Raw genomic sequence first — 20,027 nt, 5'->3', positions numbered from 1 at the left:
CTGCCGCATGAGCCCCATTGATCCTCAGGGACTTACTTTTAATAGCACGGAAGGCTCGCTGATACCCGAGATAAAATTCCCTCACTAGTCGAGCGAGGTCGTATGACATTGTGACGCCATCACAACCTGCCCATTGTGGCGAGTTGCAACCGGTCCACGGAAATATGAGCAAACTGGCAGGTGGGGATTAAACTGATGATGGGCCGAGTTACCTTGTGACGTCATCTTAACGCACCAACGGTGGCAGGTGAAAACAGGCCCACCTGATAAAGTGTTCACGTCACCTTGTGACTTCATGTGCTGATTCATGCGTGTGATCGAAATGGACCTTTAGAGTGCTTACGAGTCTGGGGAGCAACCGAGAAACGCATAAAAAAGATGACACCGAAACACCAAAGTAGCAACAGTGGGGGTCTCTAATGCTGTGACATTCCGCTGTTGAGGCGCGTTAGGTGTCCCCAAATATTTTTGTCACCGGTTTTACATCGGAAGTTCTAGATGCACTGCTTTTGCTGGCAATCTGTTCAGCACTTTTATTCTCATTTTAAAGGTTGCCTGTCAAAGGAGGTGCTTTCAGGGAACTGGAGTGCACTCGTGGAGGGTGGATGCTGAGAATGCTACGCCTCTTGGCAGTGTAAGCCATAACATTGACATGCGTGGGTAGAAGCAGTCGCGTACTTGACCCCGTTACAAGGTTTTGCGGAATGCTGCCCATGATACAGTGAAACTAGTTTTTTGCCTCTCAAGAGGCTCCATCTAGCTGAAGAAGATGAAAAGTGGTTGCTTTACATCCCGCACGCTATTCTGCGTTGCAGTGCCCATCATTCTCATCTTTTCTTGCTACGGGGTCAGCGCTGTCCCTCTGTCCTACCTGCTCTCCTTGGGTGCGCGGTCGTCCGCTACCGGGTATGCGCTGGTGCTCCTGGTCAGCTTCTTCGGCGGTGAGTCTTCCATGCGATGCCGATTCCTCTTAACGTTCCGTATGGCGCAATGGAGGTCCCATCTGCCCATTCTTGTGTGATCTCATTTGCAAGACACGTTCTTTTGCTGACACCTCCTGTTCAGCAAGGGACGCGTTTTCGCTGTTCTCTCAAAGGGCATCAAATCGTCGACTGGGATAGCTGCACTGGTGCCCGATGCTGTTAACCCTTTGTAACAAAGGTCGCAAGCTGTAGAGGTCGCTAAAGGGCATTCTACCTCGGGTCTGGAGGGCAGCGCCCGCGTGAGTAAGTACAAGCCTGTTTTCACAGCCAGCCCACAGGGCCTGAAGAGGCCTCAACACAAGCTGTGTTCTTGTCTCACATGCATAGAAACGGTAAGTTAGTACTCGGAAGGAACCTAGGAATTGGATAACACCATTTTCAAGTCGTCATGACTACTGTTCAGAAAATAGGGGTAAAAAGGTTTCACCAGTGACCACATTTGAGCTCTTTTTATAGCTCAAATGTGGTACGTGTCTATACTGTAGTCTATATGAGAGAAGCCAACAGCCACAGAAACCGAGGGGCACAGGGGATTTTTTAATTTATTTATTCATTTTGTGGTGTTGATCAATTTAGAATATTACAGAATATGTTATCGCTTAAAGCTAATTGATTAGAAAAGCAGAAGAAAAAACAACCACATGCCGCCGGTGGGATCAGAACCCACGACCTCCGAATTACGCGTCCGGTGCTCTACCGCTGAGCTACGGCGACGGCTGTCTGACCTTCTGCTTTCGGGGATATTTATGTTTACATGTTACCTGAGATCACACAAGAATGGGTAACTGTTAATGAGATCACACAAGAATGGGTAACACAGGACGTACTACGTCCGCCGCTTATGTACGTGGGTGGCGCTGATGAACACTCTCAAGGTTAGGTAACATGTAAACATAAATACCTCCGGAAACAGAAGGTCAGACAGCCGTCGCCGTAGCTCAGCGGTAGAGCACCGGACGCGTAATTCGGAGGTCGTGGGTTGGGATCCCACCGGCGGCATGTGGTTGTTTTTTCTTCTGCTTTTCTAATCAATTAGCTTTAAGCGATAACATATTCTTAATATTCTAAATTGATCAACACCACAAAATGAATAAATAAATAAAAAAATCCCCTGTGCCCCTCGGTTTCTGTGGCTGTTGGCTTCTCTCATATGTATGTATAACGAGCCCCTCATTCCCCTTTCTTTGTTTGCTTAATTGCTTAGCGAGGGTCTCGGTTCTGGCAGCCTTGATGCCATAGGAGGCATAAGAGGGTTCTCACACAGCTTCCACCCTCGTCGTTCGATGACGTGCCACGTCACACCAGCGGTAACTCAGGACGTACTACGTCCGCCGCTTATGAACGTGGGTGGCGCTGATGAACACTCTCAAGGTTAGGTAACATGTAAACATAAATACCCCCGAAAGCAGAAGGTCAGACAGCCGTCGCCGTAGCTCAGCGGTAGAGCACCGGACGCGTAATTCGGAGGTCGTGGGTTCGGATCCCACCGGCGGCATGTGGTTTTTTTCTGCTTTTCTAATCAATTAGCTTTAAGCGATAACATATTCTGTAATATTCTTAATTGATCAACACCACAAAATGAATAAATAAATTAAAAAATCCCCTGTGCCCCTCGGTTTCTGTGGCTGTTGGCTTCTCTCATGTGTATGTATAACGAGCCCCTCATTTTCCTTTCCTTGTTTGCTATACTGTAGTCTGTTGGTCGTATTAGTCAACTTTTAGTACAGTTGAAAATTGCTTCAAGATGTAATATAAGGCAGTGGACAAATACTAATATAAGGCTCAAAAAGGTAAGCAATTTTTGAATTTGTTTTTTGTGCCGCGGCGATGGGGCTTATAGGACTGTACACCCTTCTAAAAGCACACAGAACACCAAGGACGCCTATTAGAGAAATATAAAAACACACGTAATTGCTTTTATGATAGTTCTTTATTAATACGCACGCAAGAAGTAATGCACGTAGGTGCATCGTTTCTCGTTTGCCGATATTTTAAGCAAGTAGGGCACATGTGTATCAGGTAGTCCGTTTGCACGATTTTTGACACTTTTTTTTAAGCTCTGCAGAACTGCGGGGGCACAGAAGATTGAAATGCGGGTCCTCAGCTCTCACAGAAGGTGCTCGTTGGCATGTAATCTCGAGGTTGATGTGAAATATTTTCACTTTTCTTTTCGACTGCTAATCTGGCGTAAATTATACGTTATCATACGCAAGAAAATAGCCTGAATAGGTAAATTAATATATCTACGAGAATACCCATGCTCCTTGAAACCGCCGCAATTCACTATTAATCTTGTTGATAAAAATAGATTTTGTACCGGTTGGCGCGGCATCGCAAAACTTTTTATGCACCCCACCTAGGCGAGTTTCATTGCCTGAAATAAACGTGGGACGACTGAAATAAAGGAGTCCACGTCGCTGATCGAAGTAAGAACTTCAAGAAAATGCTGCTTGCCATTCAGTGAGTAATACAGCGCACAAGCACGAGCAATCGATCACTCAGTGGATTACCAACTCGCCCAAGCCTCCATTTTAACGAGCGTGCATCTTTAGCAGATTTTGACAATTATGTGCTTATTTTTTGAACGCCATGCACCAGCATCCAGTAAAACCCCGAAAATTAAACGTTGTGGATGAATTGTCGCGAGGGTGTCGGCTTTATGCCTTGTATTTTTGAGAACGACAGCTAGGTTCATGTGGTGTCGGCGTGCAATAGTAAGCCAGGAATTGTTTGGCGTGACCTGTATAAAAACAGTGAATTATTTTATTATCCATCATGCATAAAAAGTGATTTTGCAAAGTACGTTCTGAAGTGCATTATGCTGGTTAAAAGTTGTTCTTCGCTGCATGGCAGCCAGACAGGATTACTCCGTGGTCATAAGAGCCGTTGGTCTATGATGTGTGTAAACCAGATTGGCGGGCGTAGACTCTACTGCAGAGGAATACTGCTCGATAGCCACCGATTTCTTAATGCAGAAATGTTTTTTTGGCCTGCAGCTCGCTCTTCAGGAGTAGTGTGGAGATTCTGTGTACGCACATGGGTCCAACTCAGCTCTGACCCAGTAAGGTCTGCGGAGCGCTGCTGGAATTCTGTGTTCAACATTAGCCATACGCTGGAGAGGTTCCAGCGCTGTATCTACCTACACTGCCAATAGAAGAATTCCATGCCGCCTACTGCATGCATGATGCTTGTAAATCCTAATCTATTTACTGCTGCTCTGAAGCTTGAGGCAACTTTAGGGCAGGTATGAACTTAGTCACATTGTGGCATATAGCCGAGGGTTTCACCCGTCGGTGTTTACAGTAATCCTTTATCAGCATTGTCCAGTTGCCTTTAGTATGCGAAAAGATTTATAGCGTCACAAGGCGTTGGTTGCAGTGAGCGATGGTATATAGCGCAGCTTCGCGGAATATGTTGTAGAAGAATAGCGAGTTGGTACCGGTTCATTATGAAACAACAGCGCAAAGAACAGGTGGAAACAGTGAAGACGACAAAACGAGCACTCGTTTTGTCGTTTTCACTGTTGTCCCCATCTTTGTGCACTTGTTCATAATGTTCGCGGAATGTTTACGGTGCTTTTCACGTCGACATTTCGTAAGGTGTCCCCACTTTCGAAAGTTGAATTAGAAGGCTTCAATAGGAGAAAGACCGTCCGTCTTTTTCCTTGACCGCTGAATATTCTGTTGGTTTATGGTTTATGGGGGTTTAACGTCCCAAAGCGACTCAGGCTATGAGGGACGTTGTAGTGAAGGGCTCTGGAAATTTCGACCACCTGGGGTTCTTTAACGTGCACTGACATCACACTGCACACAGGCTTCTAGAATTTCGCCCTCATCGAAATTCGACTGCCGCGGCGGGGCTAAATATTCTGAGTATTAGTGCCTATAGTCTGCATCCTGACAATATTTTCGACACTATTTGGTGTCATTTGGACACACATATGGGATAGCATTTGAGCTTTCAAATTCTGGAAGTAATGGGCGTGATAGTCATTTGTACTGCGCCTTCAGGTTTTGCGCGACATGACTGAGGCTAATCAGAATGAGAGCGACAAAGCAGCGGTCCTTTTCTGAGTGGCACAATGCAAATATCTTGTATTCTTTGCGACGTTTGTTTTGTCGGAGCGTGATTTCCGCTTGTGAGGTCTTGACGTTCACTTTACCGCCCCTTGCAGCCTTCATGAACAGCGGTGCCATCGCCGCGGAGCTTCTGAAGACGGCGCCGGGCATCACATTCGTGTTGCGCAATCTGCTTCCAATATGGAGCCTTACCCCGTCCTACTCCTTCATGTCGGCGCTTTTCGGCACCGTGTCCAAAAGCCAAATTGCCTGGATCTGCAGCCGATGTGAGCGCTGGAATATCTGCTACCGATTAAATTTTCTGTCGTTTATGACAGCCCAGAAGCCTCCTTCAAATTGAACGATTTGAGCGTCGAGTGTATATACATAATACGAAAGACCACACGTTAGTGCTACCAATAACGGTAATGCGGAAAGCTTACGATACCTGAAGTGTTGGTGTTACCGCACTATTTGTCATTATGATTTTCGGACTGTTCTTCTGTACCTACTTTTAATATTTTTTTAGGCATTGTGTGTTTTATTTATTGAAGACTATGCGGCGCCTGTGCATGACTGTCAAAGTAGACAAGGAACAGAGCTTCACAGCCGTGAGAGAGAGAGACAAGGAACGTTTGTCGGTGACTGTCACTACCTTTATTCCACGCATTGGTATGCGTTGCAGAAAAGTAATCGTCATGCTGCACCTGCCATGGCAGATCCGCTACAAGTAATTCTGAAGCAAAGAGGGTGCTGCGTAACTTCAGTTTTTGATGGTCTCTCTTTACTGGTTCGAGAGTGGCACGCCTACTTGGGGCATCAGGGGCCATAGACTCGATCTTGGGAACGGTCTGGGCGCGGGCCTCGATGAGAAGCATGTGCTCTTATAATTACTGAAGGACAGCCGCAAATTCTTGAACAGCAAGAAGGACAGTGCTGAAGGTATGCTGGTTGAAAGCAATAGTAGCCCTCGCTTATGCAGGGCAAACAAGTTGCTACAGGTAGGCTACAACTAAAAAAAATCACGCGAAATGCCTCCCCATTTCACGCCCTTATGCCAAAGGGAAATGCAAAAGGATTTCCCTTTCCTTTCTTTCGCCCTCCAATTTTACTTTCATTTTTGCCTAATTTTTATTTTATTTCATAATATTTTATTTATATTTTTCATTTAGTTGGCTTTTACTTTTATTACTTTATAGATTTTTAATGTTTGTTTTTTATTTCATTACGTGTATGTTGCTTATCAACTGTTCCCTAACCAACTTTTAAATTTCACTTTAATTACCATAAATCAAGTGCGGACAACTTCCGTCTAAAATTCCGTCCACTCCGTACATAGCCAAGAAAGGCTTATTCCTTAAAAAAAAAAAACAGTTGTTAACTCTGGACCACGGTGCACGGCGTCCTATATTACTGCGCTGGCCAATAACATCAGTGAACCAATAACAATTTTCGTCATTATCAAACAACCCAGGTATCAAGATCGTTGAGCTTATAATGGTTTTTTGTGATTAGCTTCTTGTTTAGGTTAGAAGGAAAGTTTTAACAACGGACTACTTATTGATTGGGGACGGGTTCTATGTGGCGGTCCTGAACCGGGGCGGAGCTTCACTGCAGATTTAAGTTGCATCTGGCTATACGTAGGAGCTCTCAACAAAGAGTGTAAGAAAGCACGAGTCTTTTGGCGCGAGATGGCCAGAATTTGTTGGCCACAGCGCTGAGGCTGATTGGGTTTCTGACATTCCAAAAAATATGGCTGCTAATAACGGCCAACTACATACCCCAAATTGGAACCACGCGCCTAACGTTTATAGCTAGAAATTTCACTATCAGAAATTAGGTAGTCAGCTTTTTGATGATATGATTCACATGCTTTTTGATGTCCACCAACACTGGCATTATTGCTATGCCGCATAAGTAATTTTTCTGCCTCAAAAAGCCCATTGTTAAAAATTGCAGTCACAAAACTTTGCAGAACAGCTGGAAAAACATGTCTTTTGTCAACTAACTGAAACAAAAGTAGTGTTCGCCGTCTACTATGTTTTCCTAACTTCTTCACTCTCTGATGCCTTCTTTTTCCCAAAACAATTCTGTTGGTTCGAGTAAAAATTGCCCGCCTGTTTGTTATTTCACATGTGCGGCTCTACATGTTTTGTTAGTTATTGTGCTGGGGCCAGAATGTATTGATTGAGTAACACTGCTACACCAAGCATTATTTTTCGTTAGTGTTTATTGTTGTTTTGCATTGTCACACCTTTTACTGTTTTGCCCCTTCCTGCTAGGACCAGTTTTTTGGCCTGCAGTATCAGTAAATAAATTAATTTATTAATGGCACGATTCCCTGAAACACTTCCATTCTTACGTCATACTATGAGGTCATACCAAAGCTGCGGGGACTTCGCTGTCACTAACGCTCGCAGCGGCCCCACGCAGCCACGTTGGACTCGTACCGGCGCATCTGCGTGGAGCCGACGGGCGGTTTCAGCGGTGCGGCCGAGGAGGAGCGCCGGAATAACGAGGACTTCGTGGAGTACTGCTGCACGGAATTCCTCAGGACGGGCGCCAAGCATCTACCCGACCTGAGCCCCAAGATTAGTGACGTCATACAGGTGTTCTTGATGCTCGCCCAGGGCGTGCTCTTCTTCATGCTGCTCCTGTACTTGGACTCTGGCGGCCTGGAGAAGATGAGGGGCACGCTCCTCGCCGATGTGAGTGGTTGTGCATTGCCCTGAGGGACGCGACTGGGAACAAAGGCCACGCTTTGGGGACCTGAAATTTTTTTCCTCGGAGAAAAACAATGCATCTCTCCGGAACGCAGACTGTCGGCAACGAAATATCTGCCACTAATCACACCCTCACAGATCACAGCGAAACGTGACTCCCCAACGACACCATGTCCTCGCCTATGACTCTTTCGGGGTGACAGCGGCTAGAAGCTTCCGAGGGTTTACAAGGGTAGACGTGCAGGCTAGTTGGTGAACCATGATTCCTTGAAACAGCGCAAAAGACAAGGACATAGAAAGAAAAGACACACACAGCGCTGACTTACAACTAGATTTATTCATGAAATATACATGTATATATACACATGGCAAGATGCGCGAGAGGCGGCAAAGTGGTATAATGCGAAAAAAAGTTTAAAAAACCTAATTACGTGTCGCGCGCTTTGCCTTTGATTTCCAATTTGTCATTAATTGAGGCCAAAAGGATATTAACCCTGGGTGACCTATGCGTCCGCACCCCTTCTTTTGCGCTATCTGGAAAAGAACGGGCGTACTTGGCGAAGCGCGCGACACGTAATAATGTTTTTTTCAACTTTTTTTCGCATTATACCGCTTTGCCGCCTCTCGCGCATCTTGCCATGTGTATGTGTACACGTATATTTCATGAATAAATCTAGTAAGTCAGCGCTGTGTGTGTCTTTTCTTTCTGTGTCCTTGTCTTTTTCGCTTTTTTAAGGAATTCCGAGAGGTATCGAGAGAGCCTGGAAATCGTATGTCACTAAGATGCAAACAGTGCTACCATGTCTCAAGCGCACGGTGTAAGATTTATGGGCGAGGACTCAACACACTAGATGCACTGGATGCCAGCGGCCGGATAAAGTATCAATGACGAACTTCAACGGGGCCTGCGATCGCAGCGTCATCTATCAGCCGACCCGTAGAACTTCAGCGGTATAGGAAGAAAAATGCATGAACTATTGCGCTTTGCGTTGCCATAGAAACTAGATGTTTCGCGCTGTGTTTGGCTGGCCGGCTGGCCACCGCTCAGAAGGCAGCACACGCGCACCCTAAGCTTTATGCATTTCTTTTGAGGAGTGGGCACGCGGTAACGAACGCAAAAGGGCGGCGACGAGTTCCAAAATGCAGCTTAGCCAGCGTGGAGCGTTCCCTGCACGTGAAAAGGCGCCGCGTGTGGAACGTACACCCCCCGTTTCCGCACGCAAAAAACGCTCCATGGGGGTACAGTCCTTCAGTGATGCGGGCCTTGCTTTCCTGTTTTGTCGTCAAGGCGCCGGGCCTTACCCGTTTAACAGGTTCAAATTAGAGCGAAATCAGGCCGCTTAGCGAAGAGGAGACTTTTTCTGCCTGCGGCGCGGGTCACTGTGCCGCTGCCACCTATATATTGCTACGACGAAGAGGAAGTGGAAGTCGAAGTGGTCTCTCGCGTGAAAGGGTCGCACGAAGAAGAAGAGGTTGCTGGTGCTTCCTGCTGGCGTTGGTGCTTCCTTATGCTCGCCGCTAGGAACTATTCACCGATTGCTTGTAAATAAATGTAAATAGTATTTCCCCGTAACATCTTGGTGGAGGTGCGGCAAGACGGAACTACGCAGCGGACGCTACCTTCCACCCCCGACGTACCTTTCACGCCGCCGCTACCTTCCACGGCTTACAATGACGGAAGCCGCTCCTCCAGATTCGGCAGCATCAGTGTCCTCGGTGGTCCTCACTCACCCTCGGGATCCTGGGCCCTTCTCTGGGGACGACGACGCTGACGTTGAGACCTGGCTTCGCAAGTATGAACGGTGCAGCGCTAACAACCGGTGGGACCAAACTTTCATGCTTGCGAACGTGGTTTTTTACCTTAAGGGCACGGCGCTGAAGTGGTATGATAGTAACGAAGAGACATTAACCAGTTGGGATGACTGTAAGCAGAAACGTATTGACCTTTTCGGCAAACCACTCGGCCGGCAGCTTGCCGCTAAAAGAGATCTTGCCAGTCGCGCCCAGTCATCCACGGAGTCCTACGTGTCCTATATTCAGGATGTGTTGACTTTGTGCTACACGGTCGATAAGGAGATGAGCGAGGCTGACAAAGTCGGACATGTGCTGAAGGGCATTGCAGACGATGCCTTCAATCTGCTCGTTTATAAGAACTGCGACAAGATTGCAGACATCGTAAAAGAATGCCGCCGCTTCGAGGACGCCAAAAGCCGACGGATCACCCAGCATATCGCACGCCTGCCCAACACGGCTGCGTCTTCGTCCTGCCAAGATCTTTTCCCACGGAACCAGCCGACCTCACCAGAGAACGTGACCCGTATCGTACGCCGTGAGCTTGAAGCCATTGCTCCGGCCTCCTTAGCAACACCTGCAGCCAACCAGCCCCTGCCCCTTCCACTTATTCAAGCCGTCGTGCGCCAGGAAATTGCTAACTTGGGTTTGACCTCTGTCGCCGCTCTTCATACCTCCCAAGTGCCCGAAGTCCCTCCACTATACCCTGTCCGGCCTGTTTACGCCGCTCCTCGACCGCGCAACCCCTCCGAGTGGCGTACGCCCGACGACAGGCCTATCTGTTTCAACTGTTCCCGTGTCGGCCACATCGCCCGTCATTGCCGTAGTCGATGGTACTCCTCCCAGCGGACCCGTTACTCGACCCCACCATATCGCCCCGACGCTGCAGACTCAAGCTCTGCCTCGCGACCCTTGGACACGTCAAGACCCACCACCGACGTCCCGCCGCCCCGCTTCAGCCGCTCACCATCTCCACAGCGCCGCCAGTCCCGTTCGCCGCAACGACCGCGCGCTTCCTCTCCCGGCCCCTACGGACGATCACAGGCGGAAAACTAATTTCTGCAGCGTCCAGAGGTGATGCTGCAGATATGACCCGGCTCCAAAATCCTCGTTTAGTTCTTCGTGCCCCGCGCAATTTACTGACCATACAAGTCGGTGGCGTGGCCGTCTCTGCTCTGGTTGACACGGGCGCCCACATTTCTGTGATGAGTTCCGACCTACGACGCCGCCTCCGCAAAGTACTGACGCCTGCTCCTACAGCCGTTGTTCGAGTTGCCGATGGCGCAACGTCCCCAGTCCTCGGCCTGTGTGCTGCTCGTGTGACGATTTCTGACCGCCAAACCACCGTGCTCTTTACCGTTCTGAATCAGTGCCCTCATGACATCATACTCGGCCTTGATTTCCTTAGTGAGCACGCAGCCCTTATTGACTGTGCTACAAGTGTTGTTGAGTTGGACCTACCGTACCTCTCAGAACCACCTGCCCCGGTTGTGCACCGTCTCTGTACTGCCGAGTTCACCCGCTTACCACCTGAAGCCGCTACTTACGTATTGTTTAAATCTGTTCCACCTCTTCCTAACGGCCAGTATATCATCACCCCTGTCCTTGATTTGCCCGTCACAAAGAATGTTGCCCTTGCCCATACGGTTGTCGCAGTCTCGGCAAACAGCGCGTGGTTACCTGTTCTCAACTTCAGTACGCACGTCCAGACGCTTCCTCAAGGCATGTGCCTCGCCACGCTGTCCCCTACCGATGAATACGTGATCTCTGCAATCACAAATTGTGTATCGTCCTCTCCGGACGATCATGTCACAGCTCTTTCGAGACCTGACCACTTTGCCAATATGATCGCTTCAGATCTCTCTGCCGACCAAGCCGAGGCGCTTACCCATCTTCTGACATCTTTTCAGGACATATTTGACTTCAATGACCGCCCTTTAGCTCGTACGACTATTGTGAAGCATCGTATCAACACTGGTGACGCCACTCCTCTGCACCGCCGGCCTTATAGGGTGTCCAGTTCCGAACGCCAAGTGATAGAACAGGAAGTCGAAAAGATGCTCGCTAAGGACATAATCAAACCGTCGTCCAGTCCTTGGGCCTCTCCAGTCGTCCTTGTTAAAAAGAAAGACGGCAGTTGGCGTTTCTGCGTCGACTACCGCCACCTGAACCGCATAACAAGAAGAGACGTCTACCCACTCCCCAGGATCGATGACGCTCTCGACTGTCTCCACGGATCTCAATACTTTTCTTCCATTGACCTTCGTTCCGGTTATTGGCAAATCGCCGTTGACGAGCAAGACCGCGAAAAGACAGCTTTCGTCACACCTGACGGTTTATACCAGTTCAAAGTGATGCCGTTCGGACTTTGTAATGCACCAGCTACTTTCGAACGGATGATGGACTCACTCCTTCGCGGATTTAAGTGGACTACGTGTCTTTGCTACCTTGACGATGTTGTTGTCTTCTCGCCCACATTTGCCTCGCACCTTGAACGTCTCAAGAGTATCCTGACTGTCTTTCGTACGGCTGGGCTCCAGCTCAACTCGTCCAAATGCCAATTCGGCCGCCGGCAACTCACCATTCTGGGACATCTCGTCGATGCCTATGGTGTACGTCCTGATCCAGCTAAAATTGCAGCGGTGCAACAGTTCCCTCGCCCAAATTCTCAGAAAGACGTGCGCAGTTTTCTTGGGCTGTGCTCCTACTTTCGCCGTTTTATTCAAGATTTTGCCCTTATCGCTCGTCCCCTCACTGACCTCCTGAAGACGGACACAGACTTTACCTGGGGCTCTGATCAACAAAATGCGTTTTCCACGCTTGTCCGGCTGCTGACATCATCCCCGATTCTGGCACATTTTGATCCCGCGGCCCCTACTGAACTCCGCACGGACGCCTGTGGCTACGGGATCGGAGCCGTGCTGGCTCAACGCTCCCGGGGCCCACACCACGTGGTTGCGTATGCTAGCCGTCTGCTTTCACCTGCCGAGCGAAACTACTCCATTACGGAGCGTGAGTGCCTCGCTCTGGTTTGGGCTGTAGCTAAATTCCGGCCATACTTGTTCGGGCGTGTTTTTTCTGTTGTCACGGACCACCACGCCCTATGCTGGCTGTCCTCGCTGAAAGACCCTTCTGGGCGTCTTGGCCGCTGGGCGCTACGCCTTCAGGAATATTCTTACACTGTCGTGTACAAGTCTGGACGTCTCCATCAAGACGCTGATTGCCTGTCTCGGTACCCTGTCGAGCCACCTGCTCTCAGTGACACTGACGATATCCCTTCCCTGTTTGGCATTTCTGATCTACACAACATCGCCGAGGAGCAGCGCAAAGACCCATATTTGCAAACCATCATCGAGGGTCTCAGCTCTGGAAGCTTGAAGCGCTCCCTGCAGCTCTTCGTTACTCAAAATGACATTCTCTATCGCCGCAACTTCCGTCCTGACGGGCCCTCACTCCTAGTCATTCCCCAGTAGCTGCGGTCTTCTATAATTGCAGAACTCCATGACCTGCCTGCAGCTGGCCACCTTGGTGTGGCCCGAACTTACGACCGCATACGGCGCCGTTTCTTTTGGCCTGGATTATACCGTACAGTCCGGCATTACGTCACCAATTGCGACCTTTGTCAGCGCAGAAAGAAGCCTTCGGCACCACCTCCTGGTCTTCTGCATCCTATAGACGTGCCTGTGGAGCCGTTCCACCATGTAGGGCTCGATCTCCTCGGACCATTCCCGACCTCGGATTCCGGAAATAGGTGGATCGCAGTAGCCACAGACTATGCCACTCGGTATGCGATCACCCGTGCGCTGCCTACGAGCTGCGCGACCGATGTCGCTGACTTTCTTTTGCACAGTCTTATTCTACAACATGGTGCCCCTCGTCAATTACTCACAGACCGCGGACGCTATTTCCTGTCCAGAGTTGTCGACGACATCCTGCGTTCGTGTTCTACCAAGCATAAGATTGCCACAGCATACCACCCACAGACAAACGGGCTAACCGAGCGTTTGAATCGAACATTAACAGACATGTTGTCTATGTACGTCTCCCCCGACCACAAAGACTGGGATCTCGCCTTGCCGTATGTGACGTTCGCTTACAACACCTCCAGGCATGACACAACTGGTTACTCTCCGTTCTATCTCTTATACGGCAGACACGCCGTCCTGCCATTGGACACACTCGTGCCATCCGCTGACCGTCCCGTCACCGCCTTCGCCAGGGACGCCATTGCTCAAGCTGAAGACGCTCGCCAAATCGCCCGAACTCGGCTCCAAGCGTCCCAACAAGCGCAGAAGTCATTGTACGATAATCGCCGTCGTCATGTCACCTACGAACCGGGGTCGCTCGTTCTTCTGTGGTCTCCTTCCCGTCGCGTCGGTCTCTCTGAAAAACTTTTGTCTCCCTACCATGGTCCTTATCGTGTTGTGCGTCAGGTCACCGATGTCACGTATGAAGTTGCTCCTCATACACCTGCATCCTCTTCATGTCCACTACCCACCGACATTGTTCACGTTATGCGCCTCAAGCCCTACCACGCCGCTCCTTTATCACCGGCCTAACGCCGGGACGGCGCTCCTGCCGCCGGGGGTCATGCTACGACGAAGAGGAAGTGGAAGTCGAAGTGGTCTCTCGCGTGAAAGGGTCGCACGAAGAAGAAGAGGTTGCTGGTGCTTCCTGCTGGCGTTGGTGCTTCCTTATGCTCGCCGCTAGGAACTATTCACCGATTGCTTGTAAATAAATGTAAATAGTATTTCCCCGTAACAATATTTTACACCGTGCTCAAGCTTCAGCAGCGTTAGAAACCAGTAAAGATAACCTTGGTTGTGCAAAAGTGACAACAGTGAGAAATATTGTACCATAACTTAACATGTGTACATATGGGTGGAAACAGCTGTGCAATGCTCTCGAAAGTGATCAGCAGTACAACGTGAGGGAAGGTCGGTGTTGCATTTTACGCAGGAAAGTAGAATCGGGTATTGTACCACCCACAGTACACATGTGAAATACTGTGCTGCGCTAGTCCTCCTCGTCTCTGCGCTGGTATCACTTACCACGTTGCGGTGGTACCACGGTACCACCGTGTTCGAAGGCACGAACTAACTCGGCTCTTCAAAGCGCCTGTGAACGAGTCGACAGTTTAACCAGCGGACAATGAAGCCACTTGGAGCTACTGTAATCGACGCCGACTTCTTTTTTGGCTGCGAAGGAAAAGGTGCACTGGAGCAGCGTCTGTAATTGGGTTACTGCGCCAATAGGCCAGTAGTGCCACAGTATATGGCCGCCGGGCACGCTGTTCACTGCGAGTTTCCTTCGCTCAGTGAGGATGGTGCTGTTTATGTGGCTATTCCCTTTGCGACGCGTAAGCAAGTTTTTTCACCCTGCTTATTGCACAGGAAGAAAAGAAAACATGAACAATAGAAAGAAAGACGAGGGGAGAAAAAAAGGGGGAGAGGTCCGACCGAAGTCCGAGAGGACTTGGCGACCGTATTGGGTGGAAAACTTTGGCAACCCGAAGGAAAATCCGCAGGCTGAAGTTCTTGCACAGCATTTACAATGGTTGTACCGGTATTAATAAAAACACTTATATAAAGCAGCCATATTACATTTCGGGGAGACTAGGCAACACAAAAAGGATTAAGAGTTATCAATGCCGCATTAATGTATTTAAGTATTTGTTTTTTTCCTAACACAATTCTGGACTGGAATCAGCTTCCGAATGATGTGGTTTGTGCACCTGATTTCTGAAGTGCTGTTGAAATGATAATCTGATCTACTTCTTCCAAATCTCGTGCGTTTACCAGCGCTGTGCCGATGTGTTATCACTCATACTAGTTGTGAACTAGTTGCATTTAGTCTTCTTTTAGTATGTTGTGTTATCCTTGCTGACATGTTTTCCACTATCTTCTTTGCATGTGTTATTGTATGTAGTAATATCCCCCTACAATAATGCCTCATGGACGCTGTAGGTACTTGCAATAAGCAAATAAATAAATAAAAAATCATGCGTACCGCGCAAAATCCCAAACCATCGAAAATCCGGGAACAAATAACGAGCTCTGGAAAACAGCCTCTAAACTCACCTAGAAATGAACTCTCAAAATGCAGGACCCCCCTATATAATGACCATTGCACGGGGCTGGCAGCTTTAGGTGCTTTGAAATAAGATATTGGTTATATAAGATATTGGTTATATGCATGCAGGGGGGCTCTCGTCGCGCGGTACCCGTCCACACGGTTATGGATCAGGACGTAGAGGAAGAGGAGACCCGCGTAAGGAAAAAAATAATCGACTCTGACATTGGCGACGACGTCATCGCTGTCCTCGAGTTCACCAAGGTAAGAAGCAGTCTGTTTGCTCACGTTTAATCCAAAACGGACCCGAGAACCAAGCCATTAACCTACCATCCGTGCATTACAAAGTTTCGCGGCAACAACCTCGCTGAAATTAACAAGAAGTAATAGGCATAACCAATTAGTAAGACAGGCGGAGTAGAAAGACGGCTCTTAGAATCAATATGCTGAAAAACCAAAGCAATGTTCAATATTCATGGAAGGGAACAACAGTTTACAATTGGTGGCGAGGGGCTGGAAGTAATAAGAAAATATGTCTATTTAGGGGCAGGTAGTGACAGCTGATCCGCATCATGAGAGAGAAATAACTAGAAGAATAAAAATGGAGTGGAGCGCATATGGCATGTTCTCACAGGTCATGACTGGCAGTTTACCAATATCCCTCAAGAGAAATGTACAAAAAAACTGTATCTTACCGGTACTCACCTATGGGGCAGAAACATGGAGGCTAACAAAGAGGGTTAAGCTTAACTTAATGACAATGCGGCGAGCTATGGAAAGGAAAATGATAGGTGTAACGTTAAGAGATCAGAAGAGGGCGGAGTGGGTGAGGGAACAAACGCGGGCTAATGACATCCTACTAGAAATCAATAGGAAGAAATGGGCTTTGGCAGGGCATGTATTAAGGGTAACGGAGTGGATTCCAAGAGAAGGCAAGCGTAGCAAGGCGGAATAGGCGTGGGCAGGTTGGTAATTCATTGTAACACAGCAGTCATAGCGCAGGAAGAACGCAGGACAATAACGAACCGGGACAGGCGCTAAATTTAAATCCGCTGTGTTGAAAGCTAGCGCTTGTCCCGTCTCATCTTTGTCCTGCGTTCTTCCCGCGCTATGATTGCTGTGTTACAAGCGTAGCAGGGGGCGGCAGAAAGTTGGGTGGGCGTATGAGATTAAGAAGTTTGCGGGGATACAGTGGCCGCAGCTGGCAAACCACAGTGTTAATTGATGAGAGACATGAGAGAGGCCTTCGCCCTGCAGTGGACGTAGTCAGACTGATGATAACGATGATCTGCCATGCCCCATAACCAAGCTGCACCGACCGCACAGACGTACCTTTCACGGCTTTTCAAGGAAATATCCACAGAGTTTCTTGCTATTCACTAGAGCAGTTTCGTTTTCACCACTCTAGTTTATACTGATGTTTTGTTCGCTTTGTGGTTGTGTAGTGCAGCTTCGCACGCTGTTCTCTTCACAAAGTATCCTGTGGTTCAGCTCCCATGACTGCTCCAAAATTATCATGTGGGCTTTCATATCGCCTTCAGCGATTTCCTTTCCCTTGCTTACAATGGTGGGGTTGATGTGCATGGCGCACAGTAGAGCGGAGGAAAAGTCTTCAGGTTAAAACGCGACATTACTGCAGCTCGACTGAGCTTGGCGAAATTTAGTAGGCGAGCTTGTTTTGACTGGTACAGCCACCGGCATGCATGCTGCAAAAAGAGCCGTTGACTTTTTTAAACCAGCGTAATTACTGAAATAGCAATTTTCACCAGCTTTGCATCTGCAGCTTTATTACAAGCTTCCAAAAAAACTAACATGGTCCTGGTGACATATGGAGCTCAACGTACCGAAGTGCCACATGGGATATGAGAGACTCTGTAGAGGATGGCTTCGGATTTTTTTCGACCAGCTGGAGTTAACTTTGGCTGACGTCGCACAGCACACGGATATTTTTGCATTTCGCCTCCGTAGAGATGCGGCCGCCGGGGCTGCCGGGATCGAACTTGCGATCTTCGTACGACAAAGCCACTCAGACCCCACTGTGGGAAAAATAAATGGCCATTAAACGCATTGTAATGCGGATGACTAGCGCTAGCTGGTCCACAGTCTGGTTTTGCAATATCTGCATATTCTTCGAACGCTGCTGACACACTTACGTCCGTGAATATCGATTTTACGTTCTGGATAGTTATCACGAGTGCTTCATGGTGTAAGGTATATACTGGCACGGACTGGCATCTTGTCGCGTGGCGCATTTGAGGGAAGCGTCCTTAAGAGCGTTCGTCCTTTGTTCGACCCGCCTCGCGTTTGTGGGACTGGGCTCTCGCATACGTGTATTATTTAGGGCACCATGCTTGACATCGGAGTCATCCACGCCTACCCCGTAAAGGGACTGACTGACTGATGTCGCTGCTGCCGGCCTTATCATATCTGCTGTGGCTGCTACTGCTCATGCGGGCGGGATTTATTTTTCCCAACAAACTTCAGCGTCACCGTGGTTATTGCAGGAGCGGGGTACAATGGCACGGCATGCAGACAAGCAGGATATTTTCTCGAGGGGTATGCAAAAGCTGTGGCATTTTTGGACTCCACGCTTCACCTGATGGCGATGATGTTAGCGCAAGACACGGGCTTGTGCACGAGGTGGTTACGTGATCGCGGACGCTCAAGCCGGGAACTGAGCTTTAAAAGCTAGCACCGTAAACAAGAAGTCACTACCTGGAGACCTGAGCTTGCTGATGGTATAATTGTGGCACCAATGGTAGCGCGTTTTTGAATTTCGTAGGTTTAGATGTGGCTCTTCAAAGTATCGCCCGAAGAGGTTAAGCTAGCAAAGAATACCGCGTGTCTGCGCTGCTCTTCCCTCTTGGATAAAATTGATTTGCTGTCCTTTCAAAGCCACAAGACACACCGTCGAGGCGCGGGATAAGCCGTTTTCGATATATCATCGTTTCCATAGCCACCCTTTTTATTAAGTAACCCAGCACGAAGTACGAGACACCAGGAAAAGAAGAACAAAGGACAACGCTGGTCCTGTTGTCAGCGTTGTCCTGTGTTCTTCTTTTCCTGGTGCCTCGTACTTTAGCTGCTGAAGTTATGTCTGATGTACACCAACCAGCCCACATGGGTACCTTGTTAGTCTTACTAAGTAACCCAGCACGATGGCTTACTGCCCGTCCCGTTCCGCCCCGGCAGACGGTCATCATCAGCCTGACTACGCCCACTGAAGGGCAAAGGCCTCTCCCACGTCTCTCCAATTCACCCTGTCCTTTGCCAGTTGCGGCTACCGTATTCCCGCAAACTTCTTAATCTCATCCGCCCACCTTACTTTCTGCCGCCCCCTGCTACGCTTGCCATCTCTTGGAATCCACTCCGTTACCCTTAAGGACCCGCGTTTATCTTGCCTTCGCATTACATGCCCTGCCCAAGCCCATTTCTTCCGCTTGATTTCGACTAGAATGTCAGTAACCCGCTTTTGTTCCCTCACCCGCTCTGCCCGCTGGCGGACTCCTAACGTTACACCCATCAGTTTTCTTTACATAGCTCGCTGCGTTGTCCTTAACTTAAGCTCGACCCTTTTCGTTAGTTTCTACGTTTCTGCCCCATTGGTGAGTACCGGTAAGACACAGCTGTTGTATAACTTTCTCTGAGGGATATTAGTTCACTGTCACTAATTATCTGAGAGAACCTGCGGTATGCGCTCTACCTGATTCTTATTATTCTAGTTATTTCGCTCTTAAGGTTCAGGGTCAGCGGCCACTGCCTGCCATAAGTAGACGTATTGCCTTAGCATTTCCAGCACCTCGCAAACAATTGTTAAGTGCTGTTTCCTTGCGAGGTTGTTGAACGGTACTTTTGTTTTCTGCATGTTAATTTTTGGTTTGGTTTATTAAGTTTTAACGTCCCAAAGCGACTCACGCTATGAGGGTCGCCGTAGTGAAGGGCTCCGGAAATTTCGACCACCTGGGGTTCTTTAACGTGCACTTACATCGCACAGTACACGGGCCTCTAGAATTTCGCCTCCATCGAAATTCACCCGCAGCGGCCGGGATCGAACCCGCGTCTTTCGAGCCAGCAGCCGAGTGCCGTAAACACTGAGCCACCGCGACGGGGCAAGTTAATCTTTGACTCACCGTTCTGCTCTGCCTGTCTAACTCATATATCATGCTTTGCAGTTCCACTCCTGAGTGACTTAGCAAGGCGATGTCATCCGCGAATCGCAAATTACTTAGGGGTTCTCCATTAACTCTGATCCCCAACTGTACCCAAACAGGCGGTGAACAGCACTGGTGACCTCATGTAACTAGTTTTTCTAACGGTATCTCCACTCCGTCGTTTAAAAGATGTGTTGTTACCTGGCCCTCACCAGCTGCTCTCCGCCTTTGCATTTCTCCAAAGGCTTT

General features: G+C 48.7%; 1 protein-coding gene across 1 annotated transcript in view; it reads left to right on the top strand.

Moving 5' to 3' along the window:
• Positions 1-20,027, top strand: part of LOC149333957 (phospholipid-transporting ATPase ABCA3-like) — a 91,614-nt gene that overhangs the window by 53,981 nt on the left and 17,606 nt on the right. The window contains exons 15-18 of the mRNA XM_089556144.1: positions 816-941; positions 5,158-5,328; positions 7,475-7,749; positions 15,757-15,891. Coding sequence (XP_089412270.1) covers positions 816-941; positions 5,158-5,328; positions 7,475-7,749; positions 15,757-15,891 — 707 coding nt within the window. The remainder of the gene's footprint in view (positions 1-815; positions 942-5,157; positions 5,329-7,474; positions 7,750-15,756; positions 15,892-20,027) is intronic.

This window comes from Amblyomma mixtum, chromosome 8, assembly GCF_055824585.1.
Source record: "Amblyomma mixtum isolate Tamu chromosome 8, ASM5582458v1, whole genome shotgun sequence".
Taxonomy (NCBI): Eukaryota; Metazoa; Arthropoda; class Arachnida; order Ixodida; family Ixodidae; genus Amblyomma; species Amblyomma mixtum.
Note: the sequence above shows the minus strand (reverse complement) of the source record. Positions and strands in the feature narration are given on the sequence as shown.